This window comes from Trachypithecus francoisi, unplaced genomic scaffold, assembly GCF_009764315.1.
Source record: "Trachypithecus francoisi isolate TF-2019V2 unplaced genomic scaffold, Tfra_2.0 Lachesis_group16, whole genome shotgun sequence".
NCBI lineage: Eukaryota > Metazoa > Chordata > Mammalia > Primates > Cercopithecidae > Trachypithecus > Trachypithecus francoisi.
The window spans coordinates 47,812,503-47,829,054 of NW_022681461.1; the positions used below are offsets into that span (position 1 = coordinate 47,812,503).

General features: G+C 41.1%; 1 protein-coding gene across 6 annotated transcripts in view; it reads left to right on the forward strand.

Moving 5' to 3' along the window:
• The window catches only part of SH3GL2 (SH3 domain containing GRB2 like 2, endophilin A1), a 243,657-nt gene that overhangs the window by 192,885 nt on the left and 34,220 nt on the right, over nt 1–16,552 (forward strand). For all 6 annotated transcript variants that reach the window (XM_033237416.1, XM_033237419.1, XM_033237420.1 and 3 more), the window contains exon 3: nt 14,709–14,781. In XM_033237416.1, coding sequence (XP_033093307.1) covers nt 14,709–14,781 — 73 coding nt within the window. The remainder of the gene's footprint in view (nt 1–14,708; nt 14,782–16,552) is intronic.

The window sequence follows — 16,552 nt, forward strand, 5'->3', positions numbered from 1 at the left end:
GATTCCAGCGCTCTCTCTCAAGTGGGAGAGAAAGGAGTAGAGTTCCAGCTAGAATGCTCTGAGCAACACATATCCCCGAGTGCACCTATGGACATCTCCTTCATGGTGTGATAGGAAAGGAGGAGGCATGGAGCATTGTGCCAAGACATACACCCCACCCTGTTGTGGGAATGTAAGAAGGGCCAGAACCCCAAACAAGATGAGCTGTAAAGACATCTTTCTCCTTAGTCTGAAATTCAGTGATAACAAGCTTCCTCTAAGTTACATGTTTGCAATATAGTTCCAAGCTTATATTCATTAAAGGTAATGACCAAGAAAATTAACAGCAAAAAAATACATTGGAGCAATCACAGCATTCTAATAACCTTATTTGTTTTTGTTTTTTAACACGTCATCAGTTGGGCTTTCTGAATACATAAGATAATGCTTTAAATCATGGCAGCTTGGGAACAGATGCATTAACTCTTCTGAGTCAGTAGGGGACTATTGAAAACATCACTCTTGTACCTGCCTGTATGTCGCTGCCAGACAGACCTTCCCAGGACACTGTTTTCATCATGTCTCTGTGATTGTTTATTTAGCTGTTCTTGTTCAGGAGTCTCAGTACTTTAAGTGGGTGTGTATGCATTATTAATAGTTGCATTTTCTTCAGTGACAGAGAAGTTAAGAATTTGAACATATTTTAGTTTTTCATATGACATTTTAACATTTCTTTTATGTTACCACTGTGAGTTACCCCATGTTCAAGTGGGTGTGTAATTCATCTATTTGTTTATCCAATTTATTTATTTACTTATTTGGAGATTGAGCTCTCACTGTTTTGTCCAGGCTGGAGTGTAGTAGCTCAATCATGCTCACTATCATCTCAAACTTCTGAGCTCAAGTGATCCTCCTGCCTCAGCCTCCCAAGTAGCTGGGACTACAGGCACACACCACCATGCCTGGCTAATTTTTATTATTTATTTTATCTTTGAGGTCCAATTTATTTCTTTTTTTAAACTTTTATTTTAAGTTCAGGGATACATGTGCAGGTTTGTTACATAGGTAGACATGTGCCATGGGGGTTTATTGTACAAATGATTTCATCACCCAGGTATTAAGCCTAGTACCCATTAGTTATTTTTCCTGATCGTCTCCCTCCTCCCACCCTCCACCCTCCACCCTCCATTAGGTCCCAGTGCGTGTTGTTCCCCTCTGTGTGTCCATATGTTCTCATCATTTTTGTCCCACTTATAAGTGAAAACATGTGGTATTTGGTTGTCTCTACCTGCATTAGTTTGCTAAAGATAATGGCTTCCAGGTCCATCCATGTCCCTGCAAAGAACCTGATCTCTCTTTTTTATGGCTGCTTAGTATTCCATGGTGTATACATATCACATTTTCTTTATCTAGTCTGTCGTTGTTGGGCATTTGGGTTGATTCCATATCTTTGCTATTATTAATAGTGCTGCAGTGAACACATGTGTGCATGTGTCTTTATAATAGAACAATTTATATTTCTTTGCGTGTATATAGAGTAATGAGATTGCTGGGTCAAATGGTATTTCTGTCTTCAGGACTTTGAGGAATCACCACACTGTTTTCCACAATGGTTGAACTAATTTACACTCCTACCAACAGTGTATAAGCATTCCTTTTTCTCCACAACCTTGTCAGCATCTGTTATTTTTTGACTTTTCAATAACAGCCATTTAGACTGGTGTGAGATGGTATCTCATTGTGGTTTCGATTTGTGTTTCTCTAATGACCAGTGATGTTGAGTGTTTTCTCATATGTTTATTGGCCACATAAATGTCTTCTTTTGAAAAGCGTCCATGTCCTTTGTCAACTTTTTAATGGATTGTTTGCTTTTTTTCTTGTAAATTTGTTTAAGTTCCTTATAGGTGCTGGATATTAGACCTTTGGTGGATACATAGCTTGCAAAAATTTTCTTATTCTATAGTGTGTTTACTCTGTTGGTAGTTTCTTTTGCTGTGCAAAAGAAAAGTTTGCACAAAAGATTGAGTTTCAATCTTCGCGTGTGGCTAGCCAGTTATCCCAGCACCATTTATTGAATAGGGAATCTTTTCCCCATTGTGTGATTTTTGTCAGATTTGTCAAAGACCAGATAACTGTAGGTGTGCAGTTTTATTTCTGAGATCTCTATTCTATTCTGTTGGTTTATTTGTCTGTTTTTGTACCAGTACCATGCTGTTTTGGTTATTGTAGCCCTGTGGTATAGTTTGAAGTTGGATAGCATGATGCCTCCAGCTTTGTTCTTTTTGCATAGGATTGCATTGGCTATTCAGGCTCTTTTCTGGTTCCATATGAATTTTAAAATAGTTTTTCCTAGTTCTGCTAACAATCTTAATGGTAGTCTAATAGGAATAGCATTGAGGCGCGCCCAAGATGGTGGAATAGGAACAGCTCCAGCCTCCAGCTCCCACCGTGAGTGACACAGAAGACGGGTGATTTCTGCATTTTCAACTGAGGTACCGGGTTCATCTCACTGGGGAGTGCCGGACAATCGGTGCTGGTCGGCTGCTGCAGCCTGACCAGCGAGAGCTGAGCAGGACGAGGCATCGCCTCACCTGGGAAGCGCAAGGGGGAAGGGAATCCCTTTTCCTAGCCGAGGGAAACTGAGACAACCAACACCTGGAAAATCGGGTATCTCCCGCCCTAATACTGCACTTTACCAAGGGTCTTAGCAAACGGCACACCAGGACATTATATCCTACACCTGGCCCGGAGGGTCCCACGCCCATGGAGCCTCCCTCATTGCTACCACAGCAGTCTGAGATCTTACTGCAAGGTGGCAGCCAGGCGGGGGATAGGCGCCCGCCATTGCTGAGGCTTAAGTGGGTAAACAAAGCCACCAGGAAGCTTGAATTGGATGGAGCCCACTGCATCTCAAGGAGGCCGGCCTGCCTCTGTGGGCTCCTCCTCTGGGGACAGGGCATAGCTAAACAAAAAGCAGCAGAAACCTCGGCAGAAGTAAATGCCTCTGTCTGATAGCTTTGAAGAGAGCAGTGGATCTCCCAGCACGGAGGTTGAGATCTGAGAACAGACTGCTCAAGTGGGTCGCTGACCCCTGAGTAGCCTAAATGGGAGACATCCCCCACTAGGTGCAGACCGACACCTCACACCTCACATGGTGGGGTACACCCCTGAGACGAAGCTTCCAGAGCAAGAATTAGACAGCAACACTCGCTGTGCAGCAGTATTCTATCTTCTGCAGCCTCCACTGCTGATACCAAGGCAAACAGGGTCTGGAGTAGACCTCAAGCAAACTCTAACAGACTTACAACTGAGAGTCCTGACTGTTAGAAGGAAAACTAACAAGCAGAAAGGACACCCACACCAAAACCTCATCAGTATGTCACCATGATCAAAGACCAAAGGCAGATAAAACCACAAAGATGGGGAAAAAGCAGTGGATAAAAGCTGGAAATTCAGAAAATCAGAGCACATCTCCCCCTCCGAAGGAACACAGCTCATCGCCAGCAACGAAACAAAGCTGGACGGAGAATGACTTTGACAAGTTGAGAGAAGAAAGCTTCAGTCGATCAACTTCTCAGAGCTAAAGGAGGAATTAGGTATCCAGCGCAAACAAACTAAAAACCTTGAAAAAAGAATGGATGAATGGATAACTAGAATAATCAATGCAGAGAAGACCTTAAAAGAACTGATAGAGATGAAAACCCTAATACAAGAAATATGTGACAAATGCACAAGCTTCAGTAACTGACTCGATCAACTGGAAGAAAGAGTATCAGCGATTGAAGATCAAATGAATGAAATGAAGAAAGAGGAGAAGTGTGCAGAAAAAAGAGTAAAAAGAAAATGAACAAAGCCTCCAAGACGTATGGGATTAGGTGAAAAGACCAAATCTACGTCTGATTGGTGTGCCTGAAAGTGATGGGGAAAATGGAACCAAGTAGGCAAACACTCTACAGGATATCATCCAGGAGAAATTCCCCAACCTAATAAGGCAGGCCAACATTCAAATTCAGGAAATACAGAGAATGCCACAAAGATACTCCTCCAGAAGAGCAACTCCAAGACACATAATTGTCAGATTCACCAAACTTGAAATGAAGGAAAAAATCTTAAGGGCAGCCACAGAGAAAGGTCAGGTTACCCACAAAGGAAAGCCCATCAGACTAACAGCAGATCTCTCCGCAGAAACTCTCCAAGCCAGAAGAGAGTGGGGGCCAATATTCAACATTCTTAAAGAAAAGAATTTTCAACCCTGAATTTCATATCTAGCCAAACTAAGTTTCATAAGTGAAGGAGAAATAAAATCCTTTACAGACAAGCAAATGCTTAGAGATTTTGTCACCACCAGGCCTGCCCTACAAGAGATCCTGAAGTAAGCACTAAACATGGAAAGGAATAACAGGTACCAGCCAATGCAAAAACATGTCAAAATGTAAAGTCCATTGATGCTAGGAAGAAACTGCATCAACTAGCGAGCAAAATAACCAGCTAATATCATGATGACAGGATCAGACTCACACATAACAATATTAACCTTAAATGTAAATGGACTAAATGCTCCAATTAAAAGACACAGACTGGCAAATTGGATAAAAAGTCAAGACCCATCAGTTTGCTGTATTCAGGAGACCCATCTCACATGCAGAGACACACATAGGCTCAAAATAAAGGGATAGAGGAAGATCTACCAAACAAATGGAGAACAAAAAAAAGCAGGGGTTGCAATCCTAGTCTCTGATAAAACAGACTTTAAACCATCAAAGATCAAAAGAGACAAAGAAGGCCATTACATAATGGTAAAGGGATCAATTCGTCAGGAAGAGCTAACTATCCTAAATATATATGCACCCAATACAGGAGCACCCAGATTCATAAAGCAAGTCCTTAGAGACTTAGAAGGAGACTTATACTCCCATACAATAATAATGGGAGACTTTAAAACCCCACTGTCAACATTGGACAGATCAACGAGACAGAAAGCCAACAAAGATATCCAGCAATTGAACTCATCTCTGCACCAAGCGGACCTAATAGACATCTACAGAACTCTCCACCTCAAATCAACAGGATATACATTCTTCTCAGCATCACATCGCACTTATTCCAAAATTGACCACATAGTTGGAAGTAAAGCACTCCTCAGCAAATGTAAAAGAACAGAAATTATAACAAACTGTCTCTTAGACGACAGTGCAATCAAACTAGAACGCAGGACTTAAAAACTCAATCAAAACCACTCGACTACATAGAAACTGAACAACCTGCTCCTGAATGACTACTGGGTACATAACGAAATGAAGGCAGAAATAAAGATGTTCTTTGCAACCAATGAGAACAAAGATACAACATACCAGAATCTCTGGGACACGTTTAAAGCAGTGTGTGGAGGGAAATTTATAGCACTAAATGCCCACAAGAGAAAACAGGAAAGATCTAAAATTGACACCCTAACATCACAATGAAAAGAACTACAGAGGCAAGAGCAAACACATTCAAAAGCTAGCAGAAGGCAAGAAAGAAGATCAGAGCAGAACTGAAGGAGATAGAGACACAAAAATCCCTCCAAAAAATCAATGAATCCAGGAGTTGGTTTTTTTAAAAGATCAACAAAATTGATAGACCACTAGCAAGACTAATAAAGAAGAAAAGAGAGAGGAATCAAATAGATGCAATAAAAAATGATAAAGGGGATATCACCACCGACCCCACAGAAATACAAACTACCATCAGAGAATACTATAAACACGTCTACACAAATAAACTAGAAAACCTAGAAGAAATGGATAATTTCCTGGACACTTACTCTCTCCCAAGACTAAACCAGGAAAAGATGAATCCCTGAATAGACCAATAGCAGACTCTGAACTTGAGGCAATAATTAATAGCCTACCCACCAAAAAAAGTCCAGGACCAGACACATTCACAGCTGAATTCTACCAGAGGTACAAGGAGGAGCTGGTACCATTCCTTCTGATACTATTCCAATCAATAGAAAAAGAGGGAATCCTCCCTAATTCATTTTATGAGGCCAACATCATCCTGATACCAAAGCCTGGCAGAGACACAACAAAAAAAGAGAATTTTCGACGAATATCCCTGATGAACATCGATGCAAAAATCCTCCATAAAATACTGGCAAACCAAATCCAGCAGCACATCAAAAAGCTTATCCACCATGATCAAGTGGGCTTCATCCCTGGGATGCAAAGCTGGTTCAACATACGCAAATCAATAAATGTAATTCAGCATATAAACAGAACCAAAGACAAAAACCACATGATTATCTCAATAGATGCAGAGAAGGCCTTTGACAAAATTCAACAGCCCTTCATGCTAAAAACTCTCAATAAATTTGGTGTTGATGGAACGTATCTCAAAATAAAAAGAGCTATTTATGACAAACCGATAGCTAATATCATACTGAATGGGCAAAAACTGGAAGCATTCCCTTTGAAAACTGGCACAAGACAGGGATGCCCTCTCTCACCACTCCTCTTCAACATGGTGTTGGAAGTTCTGGCTAGGGCAATCAGGCAAGAGAAAGAAATCAAGGGTATTCAGTTAGGAAAAGAAGAAGTCAAATTGTCCCTGTTTGCAGATGGCATGATTGTATATTTAGAAAACCCCATCATCTCAGCCCCAAATCTCCTTAAGCTGATAAGCAACTTCAGCAAAGTCTTAGGATAAAAAAGTCAATGTGCAAAAATCACAAGCATTCTTGTATACCAGTAACAGACAAACAGAGAGCCAAATCATGAATGAACTCCCATTCACAATAGCTTCAAAGAGAACAAAATACCTAGGAATCCAACTAACAAGGGATGTAAAGGACCTCTTCAAGGAGAACTACAAACCACTGCTCAGTGAAATAAAAGAGGACACAAACAAATGGAAGAACATACCATCCTCATGGATAGGAAGAATCAATATCGTGAAAATGGCCATACTGCCCAAGGTTATTTATAGATTCAATGTCATCCCCATTAAGCTACCAATGACTTCCTTCTCAGAATTGGAAAAAACTGCTTTAAAGTTCATATGGAACCAAAAAAGAGCCCGCATTGCCAAGACAATCCTAAGCCAAAAGAACAAAGCTGGAGGCATCACGCTACCTGACTTCAAACTGTACTACAAGGCTACAGTAACCAAAACAGCATGGTACTGGTACCAAAACAGAGATATAGACCAATGGAACAGAACAGAGCCCTCAGAAATAATACCACACATCTGCACCCATCTGATCTTTGACAAACCTGAGAGAAACAAGAAACGGGGAAAGGATTCCCTATTTAATAAATGGTGCTGGGAAAATTGGCTAGCCATAAGTAGAAAGCTGAAACTGGATCCTTTCCTTACTCCTTATACGAAAATTAATTCAAGATGGATTAGAGACTTAAATGTTAGACCTAATACCATAAAAACCCTAGAAGAAAACCTAGGTAATACCATTCAGGACATAGGCATGGGCAAGGACTTCATGTCTAAAACACCAAAAGCAACGGCAGCAAAAGCCAAAATTGACAAATGGGATCTCATTAAACTAAAGAGCTTCTGCACAGCAAAAGAAACTACCATCAGAGTGAACAGGCAACCTACAGAATGGGAGAAATTTTTGCAATCCACTCATCTGACAAAGGGCTAATATCCAGAACCTATAAACAACTCAATCAAATTTACAAGAAAAAAACAAACAATCCCATCAAAAAGTAGGCAAAGGATATGAACAGGCACTTCTCAAAAGAAGACATTCATACAGCCAACAGACACATGAAAAAATGCTCATCATCACTCGCCATCCGAGAAATGCAAATCAAACCCCAATGAGATACCATCTCACACCAGTTAGAATGGCAATCTTTTAAAAATCAGGAAACAACAGGTGCTGGAGAGGTTGTGGAGAAACAGGAACACTTTTACACTGTTGGTGGGACTGTAAACTAGTTCAACCATTATGGAAAACAGTGTGGCGATTCCTCAAGGATCTAGAACTAGAAATACCATTTGACCCAGCCATCCCATTACTGGGGATATACCCAAAGGATTATAAGTCATGCTGCTATAAAGACACATGCACACGTATGTTTATTGTGGTACTATTCACAATAGCAAAGACTTGGAATCAACCCAAATGTCCATCAGTGACAGACTGGATTAAGAAAATGTGGCACATAAGCTGGGCGCAGTGGCTCAAGCCTGTAATCCCAGCACTTTGGGAGGCTGAGATGGGTGGATCACGAGGTCAGGAGATCGAGACCATCCTGGCTAACACGGTGAAACCCCGTCTCTACTAAAAAAAAAATACAAAAAACTAGCCGGGCGAGGTGGCGGGCGCCTGTAGTCCCAGCTACTCAGGAGGCTGAGGCAGGAGAATGGCGTAAACCTGGGAGACAGAGCTTGCAGTGAGCTGAGATCCGGCCACTGCACTCCAGCCCGGGTGACAGAGCAAGACTCTGTCTCAAAAAAAAAAAAAAAAGAAAAAGAAAATGTGGCACATATACACCATGGAATACTATGCAGCCATAAAAAAGGATGAGTTCGTGTTCTTTTTTAGGGACATGGATGCAGCTGGAAACCATCATTCTCAGCAAACTATCGCAAGAACAGAAAACCAAATACCACATGTTCTCACTCATAGGTGGGAATTGAACAATGAGATCACTTGGGCACAGGAAGGGGAGCATCACACACCGGGTCCTATTGTGGGGAGAGGGTAGGGGGGAAGGATAGCATTAGGACATATACCTAATGTAAATGATGAGTTAATGGGTGCAGCACACCAACATGGCACATGTATACATATGTAACAAACCTGCCCATTGTGCACATGTACCCTAGAACTTAAAGTATAGAAAAAAAAAAGGAATAGCAGTGAATCCATAAACTGCCATTAAAATGGCAATATGGCCATTTTAATATTGAGTCTTCCTATCCACGAGCATGGAATGTTTTTCCATTATTTGTATCATCTGTGATTTCTTTCAGCAGTGTTTGTAGTTCTTCTTGTAAAGAACTTTCAGCCAGGTGTGGTGGCTGATGCCTGTAATCCCAGAACTTTGGGAGGCTGAGGAGGGCAGATCACGAGGTCAGGAGATGGAGACCATCCTGGCTAACACAGTGAAACCCCGTCTCTACTAAATATACAAAAAATTAGCTGAGTGTGGTGGCAGGTGTCTGTAGTCCCGGCTACTTGGGAGGCTGAGGTAGGAGAATGGCGTGAACCCAGGTGGCAGAGCTTGCAGTGAGCCGAGATCATGCCACTGCACTCCAGCCTGGGCAACAGAGCGAGACTCTGTCTCAAAAAAAAAAAAAAAAAAGAACTTTCACCTCCCTGGTTAGCTGTATTCCTAGGTGTTTTATTATTTTTGTGGCAATTGTGAAGGAGATTGTTCCTGTTTTGGCTCTTGGCTTGACAAGTTATTGGTGTATAGGAACACTAGTGATTTTTGAACATCGATTTTGTATCCTGAGACTTTGCTGAAGTTCTTTATTAGCTTAAGAATCTTTTTGGCTGAGACTGTGGGGTTTTCTAGACATAGGATCATACCATCTGCAAACAGGGATGGTTTGACTTCCTCTCTTCCTACTTGGATGCCCTTTATTTCTTTCTCTTGCCTAATTGGCCTGGCCAGGACTTCCAATACTATGTTGAGTAGGAGTGGTGAGAGAGGGCATTCTTGTCTTGTGCCGGTTTTCAAGGGGAATGCTTCCAGCTTTTGCCCATTCATTATGATGTTGGCTATGGGTTTGTCATATATGGCACTTAATATTTTGAGGTGCATTCCTTTAATACCTAGTTCACTGGGACTTGTTAACATGAATGGATGTTGAATTTTATTGAAAACCTTTTGTGCATCTATTGGGATAATCATGTGTTTTTTTTTTTTTCTTTAGTTCTGTTCATGTGATGAATCATATTTATTGATTTGCATATGTTGAACCAACCTTGCATCCTAGGGGTAAAGCCTACTTGGTAATGGTGGAAAAGCTTTTTGACATGCCTCTGGATTTGGTTTGCCAGCATTTTATTGAGGATTTGCATCAGTGTTCATCAAGGACCTTGGCCTGAAGTTTTCTTTTTTGTTGTATCTTTGTGCCTAATTTTTAAATATTTTGTGTAGGTGGAGTCTCACTTTTTCCCAGGCTGGTCTTGAACTCCTGGCCTTAAGCAATCCTCCTGTCTTGGCCTCCCAAAGCATTGGGGTAACAGACATGGGCCCACCATGCCTGACTTAATTCATTTATATATTAATGATCACGAAACTCACAAACTGTCGGTGCTCCCTTAAAGGTGTCTATGTTTTTCTTAAACTTCACTCTCCTACAGCATCTGGTATAATGTGGTATCTAATAGTATGAAATCATATCTTTCAGTCCTTTTATTGCTCCAGAAATAATGGCCATGTCGTTCACGAGTCCTATCACCTAAGTTCAGGAAACACCAACTTTTATTTTCTTTAGGGAAGAAGGTAATATTCACATGTCTCTGGAAGAGTAACCCCATTGTCATTTCCATGCCTTCTGTTCTCTAGTATCTTGTCTCTAAAGACTGAGACAGCTGGTGAAATAAGCAGCGCCATCTATAGATTCAGCATGGCATTACTATTCATGAAGCTAGCACCTAGCACAGGGATCAAGATTTTTTTTAAGTGCTTTAGGTTTTTTGGGCCAGAGGGTCTCTGAGGTCTCTTACAACTCCTTGCCAATGCTGTTGAAACACAAAAGCATCCATTGACAGTGTTTAAATGAATGATTGTGGCTCTTTTCAACAAAACTTTATCTAAGGATACTGAAATTTGAATAATTATTTTATTCTGTAAAATAGTAGTCTTATTTCAAATTTTTTCAACCATTTAAAAGTGTAGAAACGGAAGTTTTTATTACCTAAAATATCATGTGTGTATCTGTATATTTACAGTTTCACTTTCTTTAAACTGCCTTCCCTAATGGCTCCTCACACCAATCCCAGGCAAGGTTAGTTGAAGATGGAGGCCCAGGAGCTTATAAGATGAGAAGTTCTTGTAATTTAGGGTGCATCAAGACTCACTTTCAAGTAGAAATTGGAAATTTTGGACATTGAGAAAAATAACAGTTACATGTCATAAGTTCAGAGTTAAACTGTGCTGTTCTCAAATGGCAATAAGCTGAATTCTGGGAGCTTATGGGAATTGCTAGTTATAATAAATTACTTCAGCATAAATCTTTATGCTAATTTCATCAGGCCTGTTACTAAGAGAATATGTACTTGGATATTACCAATTTAGGTATATAAATAAGTCTCCTAGCAAGTGCATAACAAGGCACATTCAGAAGTCTCATGGTGTTATGGCCCTCAGCTTGTCTCTGGCTGACACAGTATACTTTAGCAAAAGAGTCCTGGGCATTATTATTGAGGACAGAGGTGGACAGAAGTTAGAAACTGGTCAGCCTCCTACTGGCAGATGACTTCAGAATAGTGACTAATCATTGGACCATTCAGTTCTTCTGGTACTTTTTTTAAGAAAGCCTCTGTTTCATGATCTTGGGAACTACTCTTCTTACAACAACACTCAAAGAGCTCCTTTCCCTTCTCTAGGCCACAGATGTGGACACTTAACAAATTAAAGCATTAAACAGAATGCTCCCCTGGTCTCTTCCTCTTATGTCCATGAACTCTGTCAAGTAATTACCTGTAAGAATGCAGTCATGCCTGGCTCTGTGACTCATGCCTGTAATCCCAGCACTTTGGGAGGCCAAGGTGGATGGATCACTTGAGGCCAGGAGTTCAAGACCAGCCTGACCAACGTGGCAAAACCCCATCTCTACCAAAAAATACAAAAATTAGCTGGGTATGGTGGTGCGTGCCTGTAGTCTCAGCTACTTGGGAAGCTGAGGAGGGAGAATCGCTTGAACCCAGGAGGTGGAGGTTGCAGTGAGCTGAGATAGCACTACTGCACTCCAGCCTATGGGAGAGAGTGAGACCCTGTCTCAAAAAAAAAAAAAAAAAAAAAAAAGAATGCAGTCAGTAGCAAGGGCCTAGGAATGGATTTGCCAAAAACTGGTCCCTCTTTGGTATATTTCCTGATGATGAAATGCATATACAACTATATTGAATAAAGTTGTTTTCAGAAGTGGTGGATTTCAAGTGAAGGTTATTTTATGCTGTAGTCAAAAGGGGTTACATAGAACTTGCTCTGTAATGATGTCTGGACTAGGTAACCAAAAGTGTTGAAGGAGTCCACCTCAATGGGCACAAAGTCGGTAAACATCCAGGTGGGATGAGCTCTTTCTTTAGACAAGTCACAAGGGACACTGGAATAGTTTTTATTCCTACTTCTCTTTTAAGTGGAATCCTGCCCTGGGAACCAAATGTAATAATCTAATTTTGGTGTCCCCAGGGTCTCTGGGTCTCTCCTGAGACCACTGGTTTAGCCAAGCTAGTGGTGTCTGTTTATACAACATGAGTAGTTGGGCTCCCTACACAGAGCTTAAAAGGGAAGGGGGTTCTGTAGCCAAAATGAGAACTAACTTCCACAGCCTTCCTTGTTCACCTCCCTGTGGGTCAGGTGGAATAGACACTGCAAGCACCAGCCTCTGTAGGAAAACCCGTGAAACTGAGGGCGTGTGGTCCAGCAGGTCAGCATGGCAGAGCCTCCCTTCCAGAAAGACCCAGGAGGGAGTAGTCTTGTGGATGAAGCTTCCACAGACTTTGAGGAGTTTCAAAACAAAAATAGAGTATGGGATGGCAGTTACCTTCCTGCTGATCCTGTTTGGCCGCTACTGCCAGGTCCCCAGTGCCGTCTTGGGAACAGAGCACATTCCAGCTCTGACTTGGCCTCTGTCTCAGACTGGGAGATGCCTCTATTGCCTGTCTTTGTAGGAAGAGCTTTTGCTTTCAAGAAGTACAGGATGGTCATTAAGAACATACACCCTAGAACTAGAACTGGGGAAGTTTCTTAATCCCTCTGTATCTGTTTTGTCATGTACATTACAGAGTTTGTGAGCATTGAATGTGTAAAGATATTCGTAGTCCTTAAAACAGTTTCTGACAAACAGAAAATAGCTTATGGTGATGATGATTATAATTATTAAGGACAGAGATGGGGGAAACTTAGAAATTGGTCAGCCCCCTAACAGCAGATTACCTCAGGATATCAAACAGCCATTGGAAAATTTAATTCCTATGGCACTCTTTTTTTGGAAACCTTGGCTTTTTGAATGATTTTCCTTCTCATCATAACTACAGGATATTGGGGCACATTTGTCATCTAATTTCTTAATCCCCATCACATAGGAGGAGATCTACATTTGTACTCCTATCACACACATACCGTGGAATTTCAGCGTATTTGTTCCATACACACCTTTGATCCATTTCCCTGGCATAAGACATTCCACGACTTGAGTACATAGTGGTTGTTTGACATTTTGCTGATACTAGGACCTTCAGATATGGCTTCACAAGTTGTGTGCTGCACAACTCCAGGGGGTCACTGATCACTTTAAAGCTAATCACTACCTAGTACACACTCAATCTTACAGATCTTTGAAATTTGAATAAATCCAAAGGATATTTATACAAGATTTATGTGTAGACAGGCACATTTGAAATTGCATCCTTTGTACGATAATTTTATATCATTATAACCTCACAAGAAAAAATTTGTTTTCCTCTATTGATCCTAGTAATAGTAGACACACACAGTAATATGACTGCCATGGAACGGGAAATTATTAAGTATTGAAAAACTGAACTGAAAGATAAAATCTTTCAATGGGTGGATTGTGGAAAAGGAGGAGGCTTCCTTTATGCAAGGCAGATACTATATGTAGGTACAGTAGGTTATGGAAAAGTTTCTAATGGTTGAAGGGGGAGCCTTTTAACAGAAAACTTCTCCAGTGGACTTAATTGATACCTAAATTTCTACAATAAAATTTAATCACTTTCATTTATACCTATGTCATATATTACATGTACATACCTTGAATAGGAGGATGCATTTATTCTCACTAGTCATTTACCATATAGGGTGAATAGGAGGCCCACACGTGCTGATAAGAAAAGGATTTCTTGGAGAAAGACAGAGAGGACCTAACTGCAGTGAGCAGCTTCCACGATCTCTTTCAAGTGGGGAGAGGGGCCTGACAAAGAGAACATGGTGAGATGCTGAAAGCAAACACTGACCATTCCAAATTTAGAAATTTAGAGGATGGACCAAATTTAGAGGATAGACTCTAGCATCAAGATTTTTGTTTAGAATTAACCAAAAGTTCAAGGACAGACTAGAAGTCTTTGCTCAAGATTTGGTATTTTTAGGATGTTCTCAGAAGTTAAATAAAAAGCTCCCTGCTTCTTGAATAAGCAGAGTTGATGCTGTGTGATTCTTTCTTGAGGGCAGCAAAATCTGCCTGCATGCCTGACCCACTGTAGGCATCCAGTAAATGTCTCTGGGCCAAAATCTGTTTGATTTTATTCACCTTATTTTTACCAAAAGGTAATGAATTATATTTTGAAACAAATTTTAGGGAACTACCAGCTGCTGCTTTGGATCAACAGGCTTTTCACATCTTGGCAGAGCGCCGCTGAGTATAGCGTCAGTGTGTCTTCCAGCCCCCACTCAGCCTCCCTCACCTACTGCGAGACTTGTCCGCGCTCTGTTGCATTCCCCGCCATTGTATACAGACTCAAGCAAAAACTGAGGTTCTAAAGCTCATCATTTTTGTCATTTAGAGCATTTATTTTGTCATTTCAGAAAGTGGATGTCACCAGCAGGGCTGTGATGGAAATAATGACTAAAACAATTGAGTACCTTCAACCCAATCCAGGTAAGGAATCATCTTGTATGTTTAAAGGATCCCTCCAGGTAACTTTTAGTTTCTTTGATAGACATTTTAAGTTTGGTGTGTTTCTTCTTTTGGTGTTGCTTCCTCAGTCCACTTTTCTGAGAGGTTAGCGACTTCATGGATAGCACATTTTAACAGGGGAGTAGGGCTTTTTAAAGCTCACATTGAAGTAACTGGAAGATCTGTGGTATTTTATCTGACTGTGGTGTATTTAACAAATAATGTATACAAACAGTTCAGGTGACACATAATACCAGAGTAGCTATACACTGTTATCAGTTGACGTTGAACTTTCAAGAGATGGTAAGAAGGAAAATTAGGATAGTTTTAAGATAAGATATAATGATTCCCAGAAGATGTGAAAAAATAGGGAGGTGAATCGTTTTCATGAAACACAGAAGGTTTCTTCATTGGGCATCACCAAAGTCTTTAGAGCGTTGATCTTGATTCTGATTCTTCTACAGGTGCATCACAGATCAGCATTGGTTCCTACTAACTTGTTATACTCTAAGAAAAAGAAGTGGTAATAGAGATAATGGAGTTATATGTTGATAAGAGGACCAGGCAGAGTTGGGGCAGTCTCGGTAGGCACCAGGTATAGCAGAGCAAAGCAGCCTACCTCACAGACCTCCTCATTACCATTCCTGTGTGTCAGTTTCTCTCTCTCTTTTTTTTTTTTTCTAGCCCAAGAGCTGAGGAGGCGGAGGAGGAAGGAGAGAGAGGAGAGGGAGAGGGAGTGGGAGAGAGTGAGTGAGAGAGACAGAGAGAGAGAAGAGAGAGAGAGAGAGTACAGAGAGAGAGAGAGAGAGAGAGAGAGAGACGCGGGGGGTGGGGGGGCGGAGAGAGAGAGAGACTGTGTCAGTTTCTAACCACAGGGCATGGAAATGGGAAGCAAGGCTGGTTGTATTTAATTGAGATGTGTGAATATTTGGAAGACCCCTTAATCTTGAGGCTAGTTTCTTTGGAAGTTTCAGGTTGGGGTTCCATGTCTTTTATGGTCATAGAGAGGCTGATGCAGACAACTACTTCATTCCCAATGAGCTTGGATACTGAGCAGTAGTGGGCAAGCGATAAGAAAAGCGGGGGGTGGGTGTGGGATGAGAGGAAGCAGATGTGTGCTGTGGTAAGTGCTGGCTCCTTCTCTGTGCCCCCTGCTGCTGGCTGCAGCTTCCTTCCATCCTTGTTCACCTATGACCAGCCCAGCTGCTATTCTGAGGATTAGCAAACTATGTAGGAATGACTTTCTGGATTTTTGTTGCTGTTGTTTTTGTTCATAAAACACATTAGAAATAGGCTTATGTGAGGGAAGAAAATATGGAAGAAAATGTGGTAAGCTAGAGGAACCAGGAATTTAACTGACAGTGGACTAGATACATTTTCAAATGCTTAGCAAATTGGTCAAAGAACAGCAAAAATCAAGTTTCTGATTTTTACCCAGAACCTTCTTTGTAGCCACTGTTTTTCACAGAGATGCAAAGATCTCTTGGATGCACATTTATTCCTTAGTGTTTAAACCACTGTCATAGGTCAAGTTCTGAAAGAGAACTGCTCGCCCTGCTTCCCCACAAGAAATCATTATATAGGGGCAAGAAGTTTTGGTCTTTATCTTTGCCTAGAACCTTGAAGTACTCCATGATTTCCTGGGATTTTCACATGAGTTGTACTTGTAAGTCATGGTTGTAGGGCTAAGATAAAGGGAATGGGAGGAGGAATATAGTATTTATTGGGCACTGAAGCATTTTCAGTGTAGTGC